The sequence below is a fragment of the Danio rerio genome, chromosome 7, assembly GCF_049306965.1.
Source record: "Danio rerio strain Tuebingen ecotype United States chromosome 7, GRCz12tu, whole genome shotgun sequence".
NCBI classification, from domain to species: Eukaryota; Metazoa; Chordata; class Actinopteri; order Cypriniformes; family Danionidae; genus Danio; species Danio rerio.
The window spans coordinates 63,889,971-63,916,217 of NC_133182.1; the positions used below are offsets into that span (position 1 = coordinate 63,889,971).

At 36.0% G+C, this 26,247-nt stretch overlaps 2 protein-coding genes across 5 annotated transcripts in view; one reads left to right on the forward strand and one right to left on the reverse strand.

Annotated features, from left to right (window-relative positions):
* nwd2 (NACHT and WD repeat domain containing 2) overlaps positions 1 to 26,247 on the forward strand; it is a 122,259-nt gene that overhangs the window by 45,141 nt on the left and 50,871 nt on the right. For 2 of the 4 annotated variants that reach the window (XM_005172360.4, XM_073907428.1), the window contains exon 4: positions 19,203 to 19,323. Coding sequence is in view for 2 of the 4 variants with exons in the window: in XM_009303553.4 (XP_009301828.1) it covers positions 19,203 to 19,319 (117 nt within the window). In the remaining 2 variants the exon portion in view is untranslated. The remainder of the gene's footprint in view (positions 1 to 19,202; positions 19,324 to 26,247) is intronic. The other 2 variants (XM_009303553.4, XM_685709.9) reach the window with 1 other exon arrangement.
* LOC141375164 (uncharacterized) overlaps positions 1 to 26,247 on the reverse strand; it is a 340,778-nt gene that overhangs the window by 17,414 nt on the left and 297,117 nt on the right. The gene's annotated exons all lie outside the window — the stretch shown is intronic.

Consider the following 26,247-nt stretch of genomic DNA (forward strand, 5'->3'; position numbering starts at 1 on the left):
CAGCCTCTTAAATCAGGGGACTTCTGACAGGCCTTTTTCTTCCTTGCTTTCTGCCTTTCTCTATCTTATGCTTTTCATCTCCCGGCATGTCTCTGTTTCCCTCCTACTTTTCCCTTCGTAGACGCTTGTGCTCCTTCTGTTCTTGTTTTTCGCTAATTTAATGTTTCCTAAGCATTAAATATAGAATTCAACCATCGTACATGTTGGAGTATCATATTTCTCTTCTAATTGGCCCTTAATGGGGGCCATCAGTGAACTCATTTGTCTTCTTATAAAGTAATACATTCATGTAGAGGCAGGAGCCAGAAGGATGATAAATCATAACTCTTCTCAGGAGAATTCGTGGGCCTTTTCATCAGGTTGAAACTGGCAACTGCATTGTAAATGATGTTTGTATCCTCCGCTCAATCGTTCGGGATCTCATCATAGAATCTGCACATAACTCTGTGATATCAAAGCGTTTGACTCTTCTGCTGTTTACCATTTAGATGATCGTTTTGTTGATCGCCGCAGGCAGCTAAACCAAACCAAACTAAATCTTAGAATACAGTTTCAGTTTACTCATACAGTATAGCTGTTTGTTGATTCTGTAATTACATGTGAGTCAGTAGGCTTGTTCTGAGGAAAGGCATGAAGACCAACATGTGTTTCTCAATATATGTCACCCTGTGCATTAAAGATGGTAAGTTATAGGATGTAAAAAGGCCAAATATGCAATCGCTAGATGTGTTATTTAAAGCAATAACAATAATAAAGATGCAGCTTGATGACAACATAAAGATGTGTCACTGAGATGAGACAATAGTCATGTTTTTTTTTAAGTTTAGAGGTGTAACAATAAACTGAAATCATGATTCAATACATATCTCAATTCTGAACTCATAATATGATTTCTTGATATTCATTTTCTTTTCAGCTTAGTTCCTTTATTAATCAGGGGTCACCACAGTGGAATGAACCGCTAACTTATCCAGCATATGTTTTACATGCCATTCCAGCCGCAACCTAGTACTGGGAAACATCCATAAACTCTCACATGCATGCACACACATACACTACGGCCAATTTAGTTTATTCAGTTCACCTATACAGCATGTAATTGGACTTTGGGGGAAACCGGAGCACATGTAGGAAACCCACGCCAGCACAGGGAAACCATGCAAACTCCACACAGAAATTCTAACCGACCCAGCCAGACCAACCAGCGACCTTCTTGCTGTGAGGTGACAGTGCTAACCACTGAGCCACCATGCAGCTCACCATATTAATATTGTATGCTAAAAAAGTTTAATACTAATACAGTTTATTTCAGGTGTTTCTCAAACATATGGTAAAACAAACTAAGGATATTATAATATGTAGGCCTACTGTTGATATGAAACGCTATTTTTTATAGTCTTGGGATGGTGAACTTGGGTAGCCTTCAAAGTGCTCCTGGTCCTCAATGCATAGGACAGTGAAGACATCAGAATACAAGTTGTATTATTAATTATGCTAGACACTTAAGCTTTCACTCTGTCGCTGATATAAATACATAATTTTCACTGGTAAAATCAGACATTTGTCATTATCAGATTCCCTATTGCAATACATTTACTAGTATACAGACTAGAGTTCTTATATTGCCATTAAATAAAATAATAATTTGAAATGCTGGCTGTAATCAAACCTTTAATATGCAATATTATTTACTGTACAACTTTATTACCTGTTATTGACACCCTCTAAATACTTTGCACTTGCTGATTGCACTTGCCCATTCTCTCTTTTTGGTAAACAAACCCAAGTGTGTGTGATTTTGCAGCCACAAATACGTCATAATGAGACATGAAATAAATTCCTATTTTTGTGTGAAATATATCTTGCGGTTAGCTGACAGTTGGATAAACCAAGTTTAATATTGTGAATTGTACTATTTACATTAGTGATGCACATCACCATGTTTCTGTATCACAATTTCTTAATATTGTGATGTATCCTGCAGAGTGTCCTACAGGTGGTTTTCTAGCCCACTCACTGTGAAGTGCATTAGGTTTTGCACCGTGTTTTTTTTTTCCATAAAACAATAAGAAATTGTAAAATTAATAAGAAATTTTCTGGTGGATAGATAGGAGAGTGTGTCTTACCTACAGGTGGTTTGACAAGCGCACTCGCCTGCATAAAGCACACTAAGAACTATACAATATCTTCAGAAACATTGAGTGTTGATAAAAAAGTTTCAGATGCATATAGAGAGGAAAAGAGTGTGTCCCCTACAGCCATATCATCCTGAAGCCCAAGACTGGTTACTCACTGAAGCTAAACAGGGCTGAACCCGGTCAGTACCTGGATTGGAGACCACATGGTAAAACTAAGCTGCTGTTGGAAGTGATGTTGGTGAGGCCAGCAGGGGGTGCTCAATTTCTGGCCTGTGTTAGTCCTAATGCCCCAGTATAGTGAAGGGGACACTATACTGTCAGTGGGCGTCTTTCGTATGAAACGTTAAACTGAGGTCCTGACTTTCTGTGGTCATTAATAATCCCATGGCACTTCTCGTAAAGAGTTGGGGTGTAACCCTGGTGTCCTGGCCAAATACCCTTCATTGACCCTAACTTATCAAGGCCTCCAAATCATCCCAATCCACCACATTGGTTCTATCACTGTCTCTCCACTCCACCAATAACTGATGTGAGGTGAGCACACTGGTGCCGTTGTCCTGTGGATGCCATTGCATCATCCAAGTGAATGCTGCTCACTGGTGATGGAATGGGGAGACCCCCCTTTCATTACTGTGAAGCGCTTTGGGTTTATGTCCATACAGATGGTTTGTCAAGCCCACTTACCTGTGTGAAACACACTCAGATTCACAGTTTCAGTCGTTTTATCAAATTGTGTCAATGTACTACAAATTTGTAAAATTGCCTGGTAATAGTTATGATCATCACAGTCTTTTTGGAAACCTGCAGCATATACAAACACAAAATCGAAAAGAGACCTTTGTTTACTGCTGAAGCCAAACCTTAAAGCTGAAGCCTCAGCAACAGATGCTACACACACAAGGCTGTGTTGCAAGCGGTGTGAGAGAGGACAGACATGTGGCATGGACAGAGGTATAGGTGCTAGACTTAGGGCTAAGCCCACCAGACTGGCATTTTCAAATCTTATGCTCTCAAATGTACGAACACTGAAAAATAAACTGAACTAAATGCAACTCAGTAGATCTACACAGCATTAGGCAAGGGATTGTGTTTTTTCACACTTGCAAATTTGAAGTCAGTGTTTCCAAAGTTCTATGAACATGTAAACATCGTGACAAGGGAAAACAACATGTTGGACTTTGTTTACACGACAAAGAGGAAATCATACAAAGCCAAACCCCAACCCACCTTTGATACTCGGACCACATGTGTTATGTTAATCCTAGCATACAAACCACTTCTGAAACTTGCCAAACCAGTTTAAAACTCATCACAGTTTGCCCAGATGATGCCACCTTAATTCTACTGGAATGTTTAACCCTTATGTGCTGATGGTGTGCTGATAGAGAAGTTTTCATCCACTCTGGGGTGATTTTGAGTCTTGAATTGGCCAGAAGCCTTGATGACAATAAAGATGTATGGGCTTCTTAAGTCCAGAGATGAAGACCAGATCAGGAGACAAAGCAGCTCTCAAAACAGCAAGAACACTATCTAGAATTAACCCAGAAAAGGCTGCTGGTCCTGACAATATACCTGGCTGCTTACTGAAAGATTTGATGCACAGCTGACAGATGTCCTAACAGATATCTCAAACACATAAGCATATGAGTCAGTAATTCCCATATGTCCACAAGTCCACAACAATCATACCAATACCAAAGACATCATCCGTGTCCTGTCTAAATGACTACCATTCCATAGCACTAACTCCAGTCGCAATGAAGTGCTTTGAGAGGTTAGTCATGCATCCAAAGGTTGTATACTGTCCAAAGAAAATAATAATTAAAAAAAAAAATAATATTCAAGCTCATCGTTCAAAACCATAATCCCACAGCAGCTCATTAATAAACTCAACATTCTCAGCCAAAACACCTCTGTCTGCAACTGGATACTTGATATTCTAACTGGAAGATTTCAGTCAGTCTGTGTCAGCCACAACACCTCAAGCTCAACTACACTCAGCACAAGTGCCCCACAAGGCTGTGCTCAGCCCACTTCCCATCACGCTGCTGACCCATAACTGCACTGGCAAGTTTAGCAACCACATCATCAAGATTGCTGATGACACAAAGGTGAAAGGTCTTATCAGCAACAACAATGAAAAACACAGGGCCAGGAAGTGGCACAGCTGGCTGAATGGTGTGGCACTAACAACCTGTGCCTCAATGTTAAAAGAAAAACAAATTTGTGCTGGACTGCAGGAGAAACTCCACTGACAGCCCCCCATTGGCTATCAACAGCTCAACTGTGAAGAGTCAAGAGCACTAAATTTCTTACAGTGCACATCACAGAGGATCTCATAATCCTGGACAAGGTCGTATCCTGAGCAGATGCTGTGGCGGTCATGGAGGATTGGAGAGCATGAAACTGATTTCTGAAATACATCAGTGAGAGACGAGTCTCCTCATTGATCCCATGGGCCAGCCTGTACAAAGCCAGTCACCTACTCACAAATGTAGCTTCTCCAGCCTCCGCTGCCTAGAATGCAGCTCCGCACAAGAAGTTTGGCCAGAAGAAAAATGGTCGTCCCCATCTGAGCCTGTTTTCTACAGAGTTTTTTTTCTTTTTCTTCACTTTTATCAATTGGTAAGGTTTTTCTTTCACTGTCACCACTGGCTTGCTTGGTTTGGGACTTTTGGAGCTGCACATCGATGGATTTGCTCCTCGATGTTTGAACTTTCAGCAGGAAAAATTAAACCCACTCTAAACTGAACTAAACTGAACTTCACAACTGAAATTGGTTATCTAAAGGTTTTGCAATTTTTAGTGTACCTTAGTGGTCTTGACAAACCACCTGTAGAAAACACACCTTTTCACATACACACAACACATAGAGTTTATGTTTATATGCATTTATTTAGCACTGTGGTCCTGCAAGACATGACATTTGTTCCAACATGTCCACACATGTAGTAAAAATGACAATAAAGCTTAACTTGACTTCACTTGACTTCACTTAAATTGTATAATATTTTGCCAGAAATATTGTTTCTTTACTATTTCTTTACAGCTTTATTACTATTTACCACTCTTACAACTCATTTTATTTGTTTAGTTCAAATGTGAAGTAAGCCAGTGTTGTTTTATGCAGTCAAAATGATCATAAAAATACATTTGAATGTGCTAAATGCTGTTGCCATGCTGTATGCATTAGCACAGTGATTGGCATGAAACGTGTGTTGCACAATGCAGTAAACTAGATCGATATTAGAATATGGTGTAAAAGTATCCAAGCAGTTGCTCACTTGTCTAATTAAACAAATTCTTTCTATACAATCGGCTTCTCACTAGCTTGTTGCAATCTTTCTCCATCTTGGAAATTATTATATTTGCCTTAATTTACTACTCCTGTTGTTCCAAGTATCTTTATTTAAAAAAAATCAAATACTTTTATTTCAATACTTTTAGTTATTTTAGAGAAAGAATCAGCAGTAAACCATAATAAACAAGTGGCCTTCTAGATGCTACAACTAGCTGGTATGCAGCCAGAATGTGCAGTTTTGTTTCCATGGTTCTCACTAAAGTAAAACCGTCCTTTGAGTTTAACATTACACAAGCCACATGCAGATTAACCACTTATAATTCAAGGACAAGCAATCACAATATATATATATATATATATATATATATATATATATATATATATATATATATATATATATATATATATATATATATATATATATATATATATATATTATATTATAGATATAGATTTAATGTACTGTACTTGTGTAGGGACATTTTTTCTTTCATTTTTGTTTATTAATTGAGCTATTTTGGCAACACACAAGCTTATTAGTTTCCAACACTAGTGACATGCATAGATGTATGCTGATTTACTACAAGGTAAAACAAAGATTAAGACCAATCAGAGCAGTGTCGGCTTATGTGAAGAGGGGTTAAAAGAAAAGGAAAATTTCAATAAAATCATTTGAGACTCTGGAGACCTTTAACCTTTGAAAATAGCTTACATTTAGCATGGATGATTAATTCCTGAAGCTAGTTTATGTAAAAACAATGATGTGTTCAAAGCTTTAACTTGTGTGTCGGTACTATGGTAAGCCGGCATTGATGATTCCTTTTTCATGAAAAACAAAATTACTTTTCACTAGTCAAACTGGTTTTATTATTATTGTTACTATTTTTTCTGAGTGTGTTTTGTTTTGTTTCTATAGTTGCATACAAAGCTGTGACTCTAATTCAAGGCTGTTCTGTGGCTTGTTTTATGGTAATATTCTGCACAATTTCATGTTTTTTTTTACAATACATCTCCAAGGCATCAATAAAAAAGTTTTCAGAATGATCATGAAAACAGTGAGAAAAAACAAGAGGAAGTGTAAGACATGGCTCTTTGAAGACAGATTATAAATGACATGAAGCCCAAATGTATTAGAACCTGTCAACAATGTTGCCTGTGCTATTTTATTCATAGATTTTCCTCTAGTTTAGTTTGAGAGACTGGTTCAATGTTGCCAGGTTGGATGTTACTTGAATTGAATCACAGAACTTTTCTAGCACTGACATTGACCAGTTTGACACACTTTCACCCTCTATCACCAGCCTTTAGGGATTTATGAAGCATTATGTTTGCAAATCCTCAATTTGAGCTGTGTAATTATGCAAATACAGTCATATTTGCCTTGTATTATGAAATTGTACAGCCACAGCCCTTAATAGCTTGTAAACCTCATCATTATTTCTATGGATGCACTATTAGTGGGAAAATGACAGCTTTTCTGTGTCTTTTACTTCATACAAGGGTGTAATATGCAGACTTTAATTATACTCCCTGCATATGTTTATGTGTTTTCTTTGTAAAACATGATTGTGCAACCCTGCATGCATTAAATGCATATTTGTTCTTTAAATCCGCAATAGTTCTTTCCTTATGAGACCACTTAAATTGAGTTGTTCCCCTAGTACATCACAATGTGATTAGGTTGTCGTTTACAGATATGAGCATCATTAAAGTAGACGACAGCTGTCATATTTTAAGGAATCAGTGGCAGGTGCTGCATTCATAAAATCTGTCTTGTGTTTGCATACGGGGAATACACTAAGCCATTAATTTCTCTCATATGCTGGACTTTGCTAACGCATCCACTCACTGCAAATCTGATGGCTTTGTAGCTTTAGTTCCCTCAAAATATTATTGTTTTCCTAAACTTTTCAGCTTTTTTTACCGTCTGTCAGCTCCTTGATTAATTTTCTTACATCGTTTTTTAAAGCATCAGATGCATGCTAATTATCTCATTGTATCCCTCTCTCAGTCGTTTAGAAAAAACAGAAGAGGAGGTGTTTGTCATATGTGTTTTGATGTCCAGATGTTTGGGCTTCTTTACTTTCTATATACCTTGTTATCAGTCTTTCTCAGGAGCTGTGCTGTCACAGTCTAATTGCTTTGTTAGTTAATGGTTCAGATCCATCAAGCTCAGTGTGTGTAAGTGTTTGTTCACGAGTGTCAGCGTGTGCGTGACTGATTGCACTCACTCTGTTTGAGTAAAAACACTTCTCCCAGCACTTGCTCCATTGCTAGCGGCCAAAACACCATTTAGACAATAAGAAAACTTAGGGGCAGATTTCCTTTCTGAGAATGCGAGGCACACCGCATTGCTTTTTTCCTTACAAGAATTGTGGAGTCGTACAGCTGTGGATAACTTAAAACAGTGACCACTAGCAAAGACTATAGAATACACAAGACGTGTCACTCGTTTACTTTTGAATGGGGAAAAGTGTACTGGTCAATATGGCGAATGAAGCTCCGCCTACTTGTACAGGACCCAATTATCGATTGCTATAGACTGATGCCCCTCCAGGGGAGACGCTCAGACCAGGCATGTGATTTAAGACAGTTTACGTGGTCAACAAACACACTGGAATCTCAGCGAATACTTACTTTACAGACATCAAAATATATCCACATAAAGTTTAAAATCTGTAATTGTAAATGAATCAGATGCACTTAAAAACAAACTTTTTTTTGGTTTTGTAATCTGTATGAATTGTATGGGCTGCAGTTCCAGTCATGCTTCACACACGCACACACACACCTGTTCTAAGTCTCCACTGATTGACTAAGACACTCACAGCTGAAGCTATTCCTGGGCTATAAAGACAACAAACCCACATACATTGTTGCTGAGTCTTGTTATACTGTTGTGAACATTGCATTGCGTTTTCCCCTGCCTTGTTTAGGCCTTGCTTTGTTTTGTTTGTTTACGTTGTATTCTGCCTGCCATCTGACCTATCGCCTGTTATTTCGACTCTGACTCTGGATTGCCATTACACTTCTGTTTGTTCCTGTATTGACCACTGCTTGCCTGACCATTCTGTTTAATAAATCTATTTATCTGTTTAATAAAATCTACCATTCTGTTTAATAAAAAGGATCCTCACTCTGTTGTTTAGCACCACTTTCACATTACGATGATTATGTTTAGAATGGTCATAAATCTTTTTTATGTCATGATCTTGTTCCTTTTGAGTATGCATGCACATTAGCTCTGGCAACCTGAAAATATGCAGATTTTGTTTGATTTAGACATTTAGAACCAAAACTTATGAGACGGCTGTTGTTCAACTTTATGGGGTTATCCAAATATGTAATGTAATCATAAGCTTGGTAAACAGTTTTGGAGAATTTGATGTGTCCCCATTTAGACAGAATGCCCAAGCACACTGCCAGAGAGGCATTTCAAAGATGGCCGCTGAGTGAAAGGGACTTTGCCGCTCGTCTTTCCTCTATTTTTAAGTTTTCGTAGTTGTCTTGACAGCACAAACACTGCTGTCACCTCATTGGAAACCTCACTTGTGGTTTCATTTGAATGGAGAATGATAAAGACGCAACTGAAGTAACACACTTTCTTTGTTTAGAGTTGACTTTTTCAACTGCAGGCACACATAACCAGGCTAATTCTGAAAATGTAGCCCTATATACATTTCTGGAGATCACAAACTTGAAAACGAATGCTAGAGGGCTGAATGACACTCTGTATGCCCTCCGCATAGATGGCTTTTCTGCATTTACCAGTTTGTCCAGGGGCTCGCTGCTTATATCAGACTTCAGACGCAGAGAGGAGTTGACCATGGCGACAGGGTTTGAAAACAGGGCAAAGAACGGTTCCAGAAAGCAGGGAAGACAAAAACAAAAGGCAAAAAATTTAATAAAAAAGTAAACAAGCATGGTAAAAAATCAGGGGGCTTTTCTTTTTCTGGATTGTTTTTTAAAACACTGTCGGTTGGGTTTAGGGAAGTGGTTGGGCGCTGGTCAATCTGTGCTTTTTAAAACACTATTAATTGGGTTTAAGGAAGGGGGTGGGGATATTGGTCAGTTAGTTAATCAGTCAATCGACTGTGGCCTCTGGTGGATTTACACAAGAAGAGCAGGCGGTAATGGTACTAGCGAAATTTAAGATTTAAAAAAGCGTACACAGCAGCCTCTGGTGGATTTGTGAAAACAAAAAGTGCAAAAAACGTAGCTCCTGCGACATTTTTGGCACTCTCCAGAAATATATAGGGCTATATTTTCAGAATGAGGCTGGGTTCCACATAACACATTGGCAGAAATGCAAGGTGGAGCAGGCTATTAAAATGCAAGACATGGAGGGCGCATAAGCACTGTGCAAAACCATTAGGAAACCATCCAAAAGAGCTTCCTCTCATCGCAAAAAAAACTATATTATGAATAAAATATTACATAAAATTGTAAAAATATTAGATAAAATTTGCATTTAATTTATCACAGTTATATCTGAAAATAATCAAACAACAAATAAAATGTACAGTTTTAAGCAATTTTGTCACAAACAAAAACATAATTTGCTGCATTTCGCTTCCACTTCATTTTAGGTGGCATTAACTCCTAAAAACAAGCTACAATGTACTTACTGTGTTCATAATGTATTGCAGAACACTTATGGTGCTCTTGAGGGAGGATACAGGTGGAGTTAGGGAAAGGTTTGGTGATATGGGCAGGTTTAAGAGTAATTTTAAAGTGTAATGGATGGTCAACAGTGTGTGACCTGCTTTTGGGGTTTCTTTACGTATGTTTGTATTATTTTAAGTACATTGTTTTTTTTTATGTTTGTGGGCTATTTGATTGGTATATTAGATTTTCTTATTCAATATATTGTTTGTTAAACCTGCATTTAAACTACCTAACAATAATCCACGTTTACCTTGTATTTCACAAGATGCAAACACAAGAAGCTTTATAAAAGCAAAAAAGTACAGTGGAATTGGATGAAAATATGTAATTGTGATTTTTCTGATGTATATTCCAATTTGATTTGAGATTTAAACTTGTAAAGTCAATCTTCAGCTCAGTATGCTCAGCACTGTGCAGCACGGATTTTAAATGAAAGACTGCACCATACTATAATTATTTTCATAAATTTATCTTTATTAACTGTCTATATAAACATGCTTATACATTGTACCCTTTGGTACTTAGTGAATTAGTTATTGTTACTGGATCTACAGTAAGTTTTCAAAATTACAATAATCAATTACAGCTGTAATAATAATGAAAATTACATTAAAATGAACAGTAATATTAAAAAACAATACTACTGTTTTTCTTAAAATTGGTCATTGTAACAACACTAATCAAGAATGTATCCAATGTAATAGGACATCTGGGATTAAACAAGCTATTCAGGTTCTGACTCCAGATGACAGTGTATAAGGTCAGTGAGCGTATAATCATACAGTGGTTGTGCTTAATAAAGCAATGCATGTCAAGGATGTGTGGACACGGTTTAAGCCAAACCTGATTGGCAAAGATGTTTGCTCATTAGCCTGATTTTGTTCTGTATGTAAACATCTTTAATGACACGGTGGATTGTTAGTGGTGCAATATCAATGTGTGTATTAATACAGATTTTTAACAGCTTTTTCACGTGTCACTGAGCTTTTGTAATGAACTGATTCTGAACATGAGTGTAACTGACAACAGAGGAAACTATATATATGAAAATATTTACATTTATAATATTTTATTATATGGTTCAATTTATTAACATTAAGTGTAAAGAGTTTACCTAATGCTGCAAATTATGTCAACATTTACTCATAATTTACTTGTTTCTAACCTGATTGACTTTATTTCTTCTGTTGAACACAAAGTAAGATAATTAGATGAAAGCTTCAAACCTGTAACAATTGACTTCCATATTGGTTTTTCCAATTATGTAGGTCAGTGGTTACAAGTTTTCTGTTTTCTTCAAATTATCTTATTTTGTGTTCAACAGAATAAAGAAACTCATTAAGGTTTTGAACCACTTAAGAGCACACAGTAAGTACATTTTATGTTTGGGTGAACTATTCCTTCGTTAATGCATTATCTATTAGAAATGATTAATAAACAATGGTTTAGGCATTAATTAAACCATGAAGCTATAAACAATTTATTAAACAATGGAACTATTTATACCTTTAGATTAGGCATGGGCCGGTTTAAGATTATGATGGTATGATAACCTTGGATAAACATATCACAGTTTTACGATATCACTGTATTGTGATTACTGCTCTAAATATATATTATTTTTAAATGTCTGGGTAAAAAAAAAAATAATAATAATAATAATAAAAAATAAAAACAAATTCCCTTTTTAAACACAATATATTTTATTTTGTGAAATAAACATGTCAGGCTAAATAATGAAAATAAATCCTTGAGTTCTGCTGTTTTCATTAGTTGCAGAAACACAGATTTCTTTACAATTTAAAATGACACATTTGGATATCTTTAGATAGATAGATAGATAGATAGATAGATAGATAGATAGATAGATAGATAGATAGATAGACAGACAGACAGACAGACAGACAGACAGACAGACAGACAGACAGACAGACAGACAGACAGACAGACAGACAGACAGACAGACAGATAGATAGATAGATAGATAGATAGATAGATAGATAGATAGATAGATAGATAGATAGATAGATATACTGTTGTCCTATATTACATAATATTAAAATATTACACATACCTTAGCAACGGTATTACAGAAGATTTAGGCGGTTTTAAAACCTTACCTTTTCTAAACCCCGGTATACCTTGAAAGCAATTATCGTCCCATGCCTACTTTAGATTTAAGCTTAAAATTTAAGTTATTAATGTGCTACTATATAAAAAATTTTTTATCTACATCAGAGATATCCAAACCAGGGCCTGCAGGCCGAAGTTGGCCATTGGTAACCTTTAATTAGGCCCATCATCCCATCTTAGAACAGGTGTAGTTTTTTTTGTGGTAGTTGTGGTAGCACTGATTGATAGAAGACAATGCATCATCAGAGGCAGATGCAGCTTTACTAGTGTATTCAGCATTGGTCACCATTGGGCTAAAAAGGAATCATGTTTTTTTATTGCAAATAGTTAATTGCATTATTTAATATGATTAAATTTATTTATTTGTTCATAATAAGAAATAAATTAAGCAATTACCCATGGCAACTTTAATGTAATAAACATGCAAAAAAAATAATAATAATTGCTGTTTGTTGAACCTACTTTTGTACAGTGCATCTGAAAAGTATTCATAGCGCTTCACTTTTTCCACATTTTGTTTTGTTGCAGCCTTATTCCAAAACGGTTAAAATGTATTTATTTCCTTAACATTCTACACCCACTACCCCATAATGGCAATGTGACAAAGGAGTTTTTAAAGTTGTTGCAAATTTATTAATAATAAAAAATCAGAAAAACATAAATGTACAAATTTATTTACAGCCTTTACTCAATACTCTGTTGATGCACCTTTGGCAGCAATTACAGCCTCAAGTTATTTTGAATATGATGCTTGGCACACCTGTCTTTTGAATTTTTGCCTATTCCTCTTTGCAGTACCTTTTAAGCTCTATCAGGTTGGATGGAAAGCGATGATCTACAGCCACTTTCAGATCTCTACAGGCCACTCAAGGACATTCACTGAGTTGTTGTAAAGCCACTCCATTGATATTTTGGCGGTGTGCTTTGGGTCATTCTACTGCTGGAAGATGAACCGTTGCCCCAGTCTGAGATCAAGAGCACTCTAAAGCAGGTTTTCAATCAGGATGTCTCTGCACATTGCATTCATCTTTTCCTCTATCCTGACTAGTCTTCCAATTCCTGCTGCTGAAAAACCTCCCCACAGCATGATGCTGCCACCCCTGGGCTTCACTGTATGGATGGTAATAGCCTGGTGATGAGTAGTGGCTGGTTTTTCCAAACGTAACGCCTGGCATTCACTCCAAAAAGTTCAATGTTAGCCTCATCAGACCACAGCATTTTGTGTCTTATAGTCTGAGAGACCTTCAGATGCCTTTTGGAAAATTCCAGGCGGGGAGTTTCTTCAGTCTGGCCACTCTACCATACAGGCCTGATTTTGGGACAACTTAATTGTTTCATGCTAAATCCACTCTATGGTGTTAACTTAATCTATTTGTGTTGAAACAACATGAACGAATAATGTGGAGACCTACTTTTTTTTTACAGTGCAGTTTGGTCTATTTACCTTCAGCAAAGAGCCTTCAATCATGTTTTGTTTTTGCTTCTTCATAAGAAAAACATTTAGGCACCCCCTGACCTAATACAAATAGCATTTAATTAAATGTTATCATGACTGGTGCAACATTAGTGTCTGAACATAGAATTTCACATATATCTGAAATGTTGAGGGCTTATGAGTCCCCAGCTAAAGCTTTGACTTTAATAATTTAACGCTCAGATTGAACTTTGTGCTACCAATACCTTTAAAAAACATTTAAGCATGGCATTTTTCTTATGAAGTATTTCTCTCTTCTTAGAAGTTTGATTAGCATAGTGGGCTTGAGTGTAGAGCTCACATTATGTAGGCAGTCTCTTGTGCTTTATGTGCTCTTGGACGGAAGCCATGATTGTATTTGTTAAATGAAGTCTGGGAGGACTGCAAGGCTCACACTGGCTTGGTTTTTGCCAGCTGAGCAAAAGAAATGTGTTTGGGGTTCTAAAGAGCTACCACAATGTGAATGACATCAGATTGCGAGAAAGAGAAAGACGTGCCCGGCATAGACACATTAAATCAACATCAAATTAAGCTGATCACACTTAGACTCACACGTCAAGCAGATGTGACTAGCACACACACACACACACACACACACACACACACACACACACACACACACACACACACACACAGAGAGAGAGAGAGAGAGAAATACACACTTGATTACAGAGCCCCAGTCCCGTTTTGTATGCGTGCAGCGGAGAGATTCCCCCTGCAGCGTGTTTGCAGTTTGAATTATCTGCGCCAGTGACACTGATTCTGACAAATGTGTCCAGGGATATTCCTGTGTCCTGCCATGCTGGTGCTCAGGAAATGTCCTGTCTCTCTTCATTAAGTCCATTACCACACAGACACAGAGAGACATGAGCCATTTCTCTCTCTCAATCCCATTCCTCTGACATTTTGCCACCAGTGCAGATACTTCCTATTTTGGTGTGTGTGTGTGTCCTTGTGTAAGTACCTGGTATTCCTTACAAATAGCAAAACCAGTCAGTTTTGACCTTGTGGGGACATTTGTTTTGGTTCCCATGAGGAAAACGCTTATAAATCGCAGATGCAGTAATAAAACAATATGATTATTACAAAAAAAATAATAATAAAAATAAGGGCTGCATTTACACTGCATATCTTGATGGTCAATTTCAATTTTGTGACTATATCTGATTTATTTATTTATTTATTTATTTGACGGCCCGCTTACATCATCTTTTAAAAGTGATTAGTATAAGATTGTCTGCATTTACACTGCACAAGGCAAACACGCAACGACTAGGAAAAAAAGAGCGGGTGCTGGGCCCTTTTCTCAATTCCTATACTGTTTGCAGGGTTTCATTCAAGTTGTTTTACAATAGTTTATGACAGAAATGGTCTCATTCGGCTCTATTTAAACCAGTAGACATCATAATGTAATGTCTATTGCGTAATTTATGCACATTATGAATTCAACAGTTTCAGTTTATATTGTTTATGTGGCAGACGTATCGCTCTATCTCTCTCCCTCTTTCTCTCTCGTTAGCATGCTTAACCCTCTACCACATGGTTTCCATGGGGCAACATGATATTAATGTTAATTTCCTTGCCACTGTTTCTAAAAGACCAACATTATTTATTTATTTATTTATTTATTTATTTATTTATTTATTTATTTATTTATTTTTAGTGTAGCCAATGATGTGCTTTGGATAAGTCACATGACATTTCTGAAAGACTGGCGTTTATTGTGAGTAGTTGCTAAATGCAAATGTAAACGTCAATGAAAACAAAGGATCAAATTATGTCAGATCCACAAAAAAAAATCTGAAACTCCAGTAGTTATGAAGACATATTCACAGCTGAAATGTTTTTTAATCAAATTATTTTTTATTTTTTGTAAATTGATCAAATGTGTGTGTTACCAAATGGCAACATTGTGCAATAGTGGAACGTGCAATATTGCAATGGGTTAGCTAGCTAGCAAGGTCAGCTGTGAACTTTTAAGTTATAACAATAACAACATGAAAACTAGTAATATAATGTTGATTATTCATATATTAATGGCATTTGCATTATGGACAAAATCTAGTTTTAATGGCAATACTACTTTTGAATAGATATGAATACAAGGAACAGTGTATTAGCGAGTAACACCATGTTCTATGGTAAGGACAAAACTGGCTCTTCCTGCAGATGAAAGTGAGGGTGAGATGGGTTTTAGTGACCATAAGAATGATGCAGGCTGGACATTTGATAGAGACAGTTTAGGTAAGTTAGCTCAGAGGCAGATAAGACAGGCCTAGTATAGTATATAGTATAATATATAAACATTTTTAGCTAGTATTCTGGATATACTAGACTTGTTTTTTATTTGTTATAATATTTACTGGAGAAAATATTTATATTTACTGTATGCCGTGTACATGATATTAGGTTTGTTTTAATAATATTTCCCAAAAAAGAATGGAATAAATGAAAGCTGTTGGAATACAAGTTGTTGGAAAGTAAGTATAAAGTGTTGTTTATAAGTTCTGTGTTAAAGCTTATGGTACTATATACTATATATAATACTTATGATCAAATTATTAATTATAAGGAAAGTTTTAAATTTGAAATTAGAAGTTAGATCCACTTCTGACGTTGTTGCCATATTGCAATATATCATAAAGTACCTTATATAAAAAAAATAATGTACAGCACTTCAAGTTGAGCTATTTTAAGAAATATATATATATATATATTTTTTTTTAACAGATTTATCATAATGCGTGCTGTAGAGGGTTAAATACATGTGTTACATAGCAATATAAAAGCTTTTTTGTTCTAGTATATGAGATTTAAGGTATGGGACTCAGCTGAAGTCAGTTCTGAAATGAAACTGTCAGAGTTGATGCCATTCGCTACGTTTTTTATTGATGTGTGACTCGCATTGACAGGTGAATATCTGATCTGCCTGCTTACTCTGCAGAGATAAGAACACAGATGCGATTCATGTCAGATAAATTTCCACATGTGAACAAGACCTGAATCTCATTTGAGTAAATTGGAATCCATGTGATTTTTTTCCTGCCTGCATGTACATTGGCCATATCTACGGAGACCCAGACGGGATGTGATGGTGTGGAAAAAATTGGTGCACTGCAAAAAATGCTTTTCTTACTTAGATTGTTTGACTGGTTTCTAGTCAAAATATATTTAAAAATTCTTAAATCAAGAAGCATTTTCTAGACAAGCAAAATAATCTGCTTATGTGGTAAGCAAAATAATATTGTTTTTCCTTTTGACATAAGAGTATTTTACCTAAACCATTGGCAGATTATTTAGCTTGTTTTAAGGAAAAACTCACTTAATTTTGACATATTTCTTAAAACAATACAATATGTTTTGCTTGTCTAGAATTTTTTTTTTCTTTATTTCAGAATTTTTTGACATTTGAACTAGAAACAAGACAAAAAAATCTAAGTTAGAAAACATTTTTTTTCAGTGTGGAAGAAACAAAATTGGGTGTTGGAAAAAAAAAAAACAGAGTGATGGGAAAATATATATTTTTAAGTGTTTGCGTTCCCTCGCAAAGGTGTGTTGTATGGCCTCACAAAACATGTCTGTTCACTTAACACATGTCAACCCTCCCGTTTTTGCCCGGGTTTTCCTATTTTTTACCATTCTATCTACCCACTATCATTTAGTGATATTACAATGCGATTTTCTTTGTCTTGCTTTGCTGTGATTTTGACCCTCACCTCGTTTATTTAGTTATTCCTGTTTGCTGCCTGCCTTGTGACCATCTGCCTGTGTATCTGACTACAACTCTGGATTGCCCCTATGCATCTGTTTGCCCCTGTATCGACCACTGCTACCTGACCTTACCTGACCTTGCCATTAAACCTGCATTTGGATCTGCACCCTTTTGTCAGTGTCACTCCCCTGGTTACAATTTTTCACACAATTTCTGTTTAATGGAGAACAGTTTTTTTTCCCCACACATTTCTAAACATAATAGTTTTAATAACTAATTTCTAATAACTGATTTCTTTTTATATTTGCCTTGATGACAGTAAATAATGTTTTACTAGATATTTTTCAAGACACTTCTATACAGTTTAAAGTTACATCCAAAGGCTTAGCTAGATTAATTAGGTTAAGGTTTGGGTAATTAGGCAAGTTATTGTATAATGATCGTTATACCACAGGTGTCAAACACTATTTCGGGATGGCCACAGCTCTGCACAGTTTAGTTCCAATCCCAATTAAAATCATCTAATCAAACTAATTGAGTGCATTATGCTTGAATGATACCTACAGAAAGGTGGGCTGAAACTAAACTGTGCAGGGCTGTGGCCCTCCAGAAATTGAGTTTGACACCCCTGTTCAAGACTATATAAAAAAAAAAAATAGCTAAAAAGAGGCTAATTATTTTGTCCCTAAAATGTTTTTCAAAGAAATTAAAAACTGCTTTTATTCTAGCCGAAATAAAACAAACAAGACTTTCTCCAGAATAAATGAAAAATATACATATATCAGACATACTGTGAAAATTTCCCTGCTCTGTTAAACATAATTTGGGAAAAATTTTAAAAAGAAAATGTTAAAGGGGGGCTAATAGTTCTGACTTCAACTGTATACTGTATACTGTATATGTGTGTATTTAAGCAGATGGTGCATGCTTCTGTTTGAACATTTAAACGAAAACAGCTACACAAATAAAATAGAATGAAATCAAATAGGATTTGAATGGAGAAAATGCATTTTAAAAATACAGCAGCTATAATATTGTTCTTTCTAATGATCAATGTAAATAATTATCCCAAATTGAGATTATTATGCTGTTATACGGCCATGGACCATTCTCCATCTATTTTAGTCATTGTGAAAAGACACACATTCAGAATTATTAGCAGATTTGAATTGGGGGCAGTAAGCATTGAAATGTGTCTCAGCATGAGTGCAGCATTTAGCTGACTGCAGGAACACTGCTCTAGTACTACTCTTCTTGTTACATTCCTTTCTCGCATTCTCTGTCTCTCTCTATCTTTTCCTTCATTACTCTCCCTATGGTTCCTTTTAAAGTGCTAATGTGCGCTGAAAGAGTGTGAAAAGTCATACTGTCCCAGGCATCCATTACTCCCCAAATCTTCTTTACTTGATAATAAAATAAAAATTAGGCTTGAGTTAAGGGTATTAATGTATAATATCTACTAAATTTTCATTCTTCGAGTGCCTTGAAGAGTGCCTGTGCCTAAATCCTATTCTTATTCACTGTAAAGGACAATACTGTTTAACTAGAACATCCTGGACAACCCTTTTAGAGACAGCAAGGTTGTCCATCTTGAAATCAATTTAAAGTAAATTATTCTCATCTTCAAAGTTTCAACTGGAAGTGACAGTATATGTTTGGGTCAGACAGTGTGTAAGTGTGTCACCATATTGTAGGAAAAAATGTATTGTTCCTTTAGTAAAAGTGTGTGATTTTCTTACATCTTGGTTTTTGAAGATTATTCGTAATGTTTTCCAGGTGGTGGACCTGTACTGGGGCATTGATCCAGAGGAGTGGGACAGTCCGGAGCTGCAGAGACTGCGGATGAAACTACTGGAAGAATGTCTGAAGACTTCAGCTGGTCCATGCTTTGTTGTGGGTATATATGACATTTCATCAAACCCTTATCCTGCAACTGTTTGAAAGAATCTGTTTTAAATATCAAATGATACCATAAATAATTATAAATCACATATATTTAGACAGATTTACTGCCAAAATGTAGATGTTTTCTTAGTGTCTGTTATCCACGTTACTGTTATAAGCAATTCTAATAATTAAAGGGATAAACATCATACTTCAAATATCATTCATTCATTCATTCATTTGCTTAGTCCATTTATTAATCAGGGGTCACTACAGTGGAATGAACCCCCAACTTATCCAGCATCTGTTTTACACAGCAAATGTCCTTCCAGCTGCAACCCAATACTGGAAAACATCCATACACAATCTCGCATTCACATACATACACTACGGCCAATTTAGCTTATTCAGTTCATCTTTACGTCATGCCTTTGGACTGTGGGGGAAACCAGAGCAGCCGAAGGAAACCCACGTGACACGGGGAGAACATGCAAACTCCACAGAGTATGCACATATCTAGACAAATTGGGTATACATATGGCGCAAGGATTAAAGTCGCAAAGATTAAAGTTATTCTCGCCTTTTTTTTTTTTTTTTTTGAACATTGGGGATTAAAACATTCTCAATCGCTCGCCTACTCCTTTTTTCATACTTAATAGTATGCGGTTTCAAACACAGCCACTCTTTTATTCACTGGTGACAATTCTTTTATTTTCTTGTTTTTTTCCAAACTTTACACACAAATCCAAGAAATCACTCACACAAAATGCAAAATGCCTTACATCCTAAAAACAAATATTTGTCTTTTATAAACACCTATAAAATTGTATATTTTTGGATACTCATACACACACACAGTCAATTCTAAAACATAAACATCTTATTTCTTTAGTTTCTCTGCACATTTCTGTACAACCTTTAACAGTGGAACCAGCAGAATTCTAAAACTACTTGAGTGGTGATAGCGGTCATAAAAAACATCATATTGTCATATTAACATTCAAAACCTCTATTGAGATATTAGAACTTAGAAGAAAATCAGAAGCATTGAACATCTGTCATCATATCATAAATCAATAATGTAAAAAAAAACAAAAAAAAAACAGTATTTTTTGAATGTGTACGAGCTATTAGACTACCTGCGAAGGTCCAAAATTCACTTCCACTGCAAGTTTTTCTTCCACGTAACCGAATATGTTGTTTGGAAAGACATGACTGAAGTAAAATTATGTTTATATTAGCAGGAGGTTGCTAAGCAACAGAGGCACGCATGTTTAATAGCATGGGGGAAAGTAGAGGTCATTTTGACCTTTATGGTAATTCAGTCTAGAAATACTCAGAACTCCTTTGTGTTTTGTCATTTTAATTAAAATAACAATGTTAGAATGAAATATACACACATTTAAAAATGTAAGGGTATTATAGATACGTGTCTTTTATTTAACAAATTAATTTGATAAAAAAATTTAATTTGTTCTCCTGGGTGAGGTAGTTGTTTCTGGGCTCTATCTCTTCTTCAATTAACTTGTGACCTTGGCCAGCATTAAAGCTTTGTATTCACTTTGTAGAAAATTCAAGAACTGTGTGGCTTTGTGCCAAACATCTATAACATAATTTATACTATTTAAAAAACAATAATTAGAATGTCTTAGTCAGCCATATTGTTATTTAGTAATGAAACCCATCTAACTGTGACTAATCTTGCAGCATACTGCAGTGAAAGGATGCATGTTCTAACACAGTGGTTCTCAAACTGTGGTACGCAGACTTCATTCTAGTGGTACACAGAGGAGTCGCTGAATAATTAAAGCATTTAAAAACATGAACACACTTTTACCCCTTTAATGTGTATGATAACATTGATATAATCAGTAAATTGATTTTAATAGGGTAAACATTTTATTTTATTCTCAATTGTCTAATGTTTGTTATGTATTCTATCATTTGAAGCTAATTTCCTCCCCATATTTGTAACAGTTGTTCGGGGCGTATCGCATATTTTATATCCCAATGTTGACAGATATAGTTTAATGACTGTTAAAGGATTTTTTAAGTATTTACAATGGTTAAAGTGGCTGGCAATAATGAACATTCATATTATTAAGAATTAATCTGCCACGTTTTTGAACTATGAAGCGCTGTAGATGCTTAATAGGTGCATAACTAATTCTCTCTGCACTGGACTTCAGAGCAGCTTTTAGTAGTTAACTCACCAACAATCCGCCTTAACACACCTCCTTTTTAGCTTCAGCAGACTCCTTTGGAGAGTTCATTTAAATTTTGTCATGATAAAGAATCTAGTGTGTCTGGAACCGGCTTGGTGGAGAGGAATAAGAAATTGCAGAAATGTTGGGGGAATTGATAAATGCAGGTGATTTTTGTTGTTGCATACCTACTCAGCCTGCATCACAGAAAGTTTTTTTTTTTTTTTTTTTTTTTTTGAAATGCTAATGATTATTTATTTTGGGAGGACTGAGATCATCCAAAGGAATTTCAGCACCCCTGCACAGTAAAATTTTGTAGTTACTTTTGAACATTTCACCTCACTCTTAACAGTTAAATCGGCTTCAGAATGGATTATGTATGTTTTTGCCTGATAAATTTAATGTTTTTGGTTTTACCTGTTCAAAAAAAAAAACATTTCTGAATGGCAAGTTGCTGCTGCTGGCAGGTATTATCATGTAATGTCTTTGAAATCTAAGCATAACTTGATTGCTTTTACAAAGTAGGCAAAATTTTTATGTTCTGGCAGTGGCAAGTATGTTTTGTTGTAAATTTTATTATTATTATACATACTTACTCTATTAACTCTTAATACAGTTCTTTTGAAATCATTATTGATTTTTGTGCATCACATTATGATTAATCATGTTTTTTTTTATTTATGAATTGTTGCTCAGCACTATAAATAATTCAGTATTGTACTGTTGGGTTACTTTTGAAAACTTTGATGGAGCTGAAATTTCAAATAATTATGTAATTTAATTAAGTTTGGAAAAGATAAAGGACAACATTAATGCAATAATAAGATGGCTATAGTCAGGTATGTTTAATATAAAAAAGTAAATCTAGCATACTGTATATTGTTGCATTACTTTAAGGTTTTCTACATATAGAAAAAAAAAACACCTGATACTGATAGACTACACTAAAATATATATATATATATATATATATATTCTGTTTTCCACTGTGTCTTAAATACAAGTAATGCAAGAAGATTCCATTCATTTTCATTCATTTTCTTGTTGGCTTAGTCCCTTTATTAATCCGGGGTCGCCACAGCGGAATGAACCGCCAACTTATCCAGCAAGTTTTTACACAGCGGATGCCCTTCCAGCCGCAACCCATCTATGGGAAACTTCCACACACACACACATTCACACACACACACTACGGACAATTTAGCCTACCCAATTCACCTGTACCGCATGTCTTTGGACTGTGGGGGAAACTGGAGCACCAGGAGGAAACCCAAGCGAAGGCAGGGAGAACATGCAAACTCCACACTGGATGCAGGATGGTGCTATGTTCGTGTTTGTGAGTTCAGTTGAGCTTGATTTCTGATATAGAGGTTGACATAGAGACCTCATTTAACATCCATATGGAAGTGAAGCACATGAGTTCACTCACAGGATGGAGTTCATTGTGCTTCTGTGAGTTATCTTGCTCTCTCTCTCTCTCTCTCTCTCTCTCTCTCTCTCTCTCTCTCTCTCTCTCTCTCTCTCTCTGTGTTTTTCTGTCTCTCTCTGTGTTTCTCTGTCTCTCTCTCTCTCTTCTTGCAAATGACAAGAAAAATGACTTTCAGATCTCTCAGCATGGCATGAGGGAAAGTCTGGTTTCATGGTTGATGCTGCAGGATATGAGAGATCAGGCAGAAATGAAGAATGCACACACATACACACACACACACACACACACACACACGCACGCACGCACACACGCACGTATTTCAGGGCTCCAGGTGGGCAACTAACAGATCAGTGGATTTATAAGGACTATATATTCACACATGACTACACTTTTGTGTGTGTGTGTGTGTGTGTGTGTGTGTGTGTACACTGGGGGTTCAGAATCTGTTCTCAGGTGTGGAGGAAGATTGATTTTAAATTATTAAAATGTAAATGAGCAATCTGGGCAAGAGGATTGGGATTTAATTGGAGTCAGAGAGCAATGTTTGAGGGGAAGTAGAATGTGTGTGTGGCAAAGCTAAGAGTGAGGTGAAGTGGTGTTTGAGAGCCACTGTACAGGGAACACTTCTAGTCATATCACACCTTTCTCCCTGCTTCCATTGCTCTCTTATGCCTGTGCACAAACACACACTGTATTACACATTTTTCATTAGTGATGACCTTGTTTCCACTTGTTTCCAATGCATCTCCTGTGATTACTTTGTGTTTTGATAAGAAAGCGACAGGCAATAGAGGCATGGTGTTTACACGTCTTGTTAGAGTGATGTAGAGTGGTCCATGCTGGATTCGCTGGTTTGAGCCACACTCTGAGTCGGCGTTGGGAATAGGTGTCAAAGTACGATTGCAGCTCTATTATTTGTGTCCCCTTCAAATCGCTCTTGAGAAAATGTATGATCATTGTCCGTCCAACTGTTAGACATGTTTTACACCTCTGAGTGTGAGGAGAGCAGCTGCTGTTGAAAAATGTCATCAAAACAAACCAATGTGAAAATTTGGTGTGACAAACATTTTATTTAAGCTGTTCAGATTGACACAGACATTCACCATCCAACTGTTAGCGCAACCAAGATGTGATCTAATCCTATGTTTTCATAGCACTGTGTAGGAAACAGACAAACCAATATGATTCACATGGTTTTCGGCATGCACCAGAGCCAATGCTGTTACATTAGCTTTATTGTTGTAAATTCACAAACACTATGGGCCCTATCATACACCCGGCGCAGTGTGGCGCAAGACACGGCGCAATGGTCTTTTGGTAGTTTCAGCTTGGCTCAAGCTGAGAAACTATAATAGATTTTTCATTAGACCAAAACTAACCCGGTCTAAACTCCGGCGCAGAGTTGCGCCTCGCTTACGCACTGCTTAATACGCACAAGAGAGCAATAGGCAAATATCTTTACATATGAAAAAAATTTAATATTAAGGATATATATATATATATATATATATATATATATATATATATATATATATATATATATATATATATATATAGGATATAATAAAAATAGATAGGATATATGTAAATATAAAGGATTAAAATATTACAAAACATTATTTTCTAGCCTACATAAATATGAAAAAGCACTGCTTTTATGTCTTCATCTCTGGAGGCTTTTTCAGGTCATTCATAACAATTTGCTTTTGTATAATGTTATTATTATTAGCAGTATTATTTATTATATCCATATTTATATTTGTTTTATTAAAAACAAGTTTAGATTTGCACACCTGTCAGGTTTTAAACCATATGAGGCATGGCAGGTGTATTTGGAAATAACTCAGTATTTTGACCCCACTTGGTCATTATTGTTCATTTATTCGTTTGCTGGAAATTAGAACTGTATTTAGAAATAGTTTTAAAACAAATATTTGCGCTTAACAAACGACATTAATTATTTATAGGCTAATTGATGTCTGTGCGTAAAGGTTTCCCTATCCAAGAGCGAATGTGAAAGTAGTTGCATTATCTCTCATTCTCAAGCAGTAGATGCTCTGTTTAACAGTTTTCTGTTAAAAACTGTTAACTGTTAACTGTTTGCTTTTGAAATGCTCATTTTTTCCACTTAAACTTACTTTACGTCCTGTAAATAGCGAATGCGCTTATGCCGCGACGCAGCTGGCTCTTAAAGGTAATGGGAGATGAGACTCTAATTGGTTTATTCTCAAAACACACCTATAACTCATTAAGAAAATAAACTCAACCCTTTTAGCCCTGCGTTTTACGCTCTGCGCATGGACCATCAAAATAGAGCACTATGTTTTGCTAAGCAAGAGTCAAAACAGTAATTGTTAAATTCCAAAGTGGATAAAAAATGTTTAAAAGCATAAAACTCTGTTAGGCTTCCTTTCTTCTAGAATTTTTTTTTTTTTTATAAAGCTCTGTGTCTAATATAGTGGTGCAAAGTTTCATAGATTATAGTTATTACAGACATAGGTGTCTTCCATAGGAAAATATTTCCTTTGTTCATTTACATTGCACTGAAAGCTCTCACACTGATTGTTTTTATTGAATTATCTACAAACTTGATGTTTATATTAAGTAACTTCCCTCATTATGTGACTATTAAATATTTGATGGACTCCACACCAGATATGAAGCCAAGTCTTTAAAACATGTCGATAGCTGTGTCCTAAATGGCACACTATGCATTTATGCACTATATACTTGTGCACTTACACACTCAATATATGTATTTAGTGTCATCCCAAATTATACACTAATGTTTTTTACTACAGTAAGTGGAAATTCAAACCATTTCCCAGAGGACTTTTGGCAGCTGCCAAATTCATTCATTCATTCATTCATTCATTCATTCATTCATTTTTATTTTCAACTTAGTCCCTTTATTAATCAGGAGTCGCCACAGCAGAATGAACTGCCAACTTATCCAGTATATGTTTCACGCAGCGGACGCCCTTCCAGCTGCAACCCACCTCTGGGAAACATCCACACACTCATTCACACTCATACACTATGGACAATTTAGCCTACCCAATTCACCTATACCACATGTCTTTCGACTGTGGGGGAAGCCGGAGCACCCGGAGGTAACCCACATGAATGCAGGGGGAACATGCAAACTCCACACAGAAACGCCAACTGACCCAGCCAAGGCTCGAACCAGGGATCTTCTTGCTGTGAGGCGACAGCACTACCTACTGCGCCATTGCGTCACCCAGTTGCCAAATTACAGAAATAAATGACCAAACTACCAAATAATACCTGCCATGAGTATAAT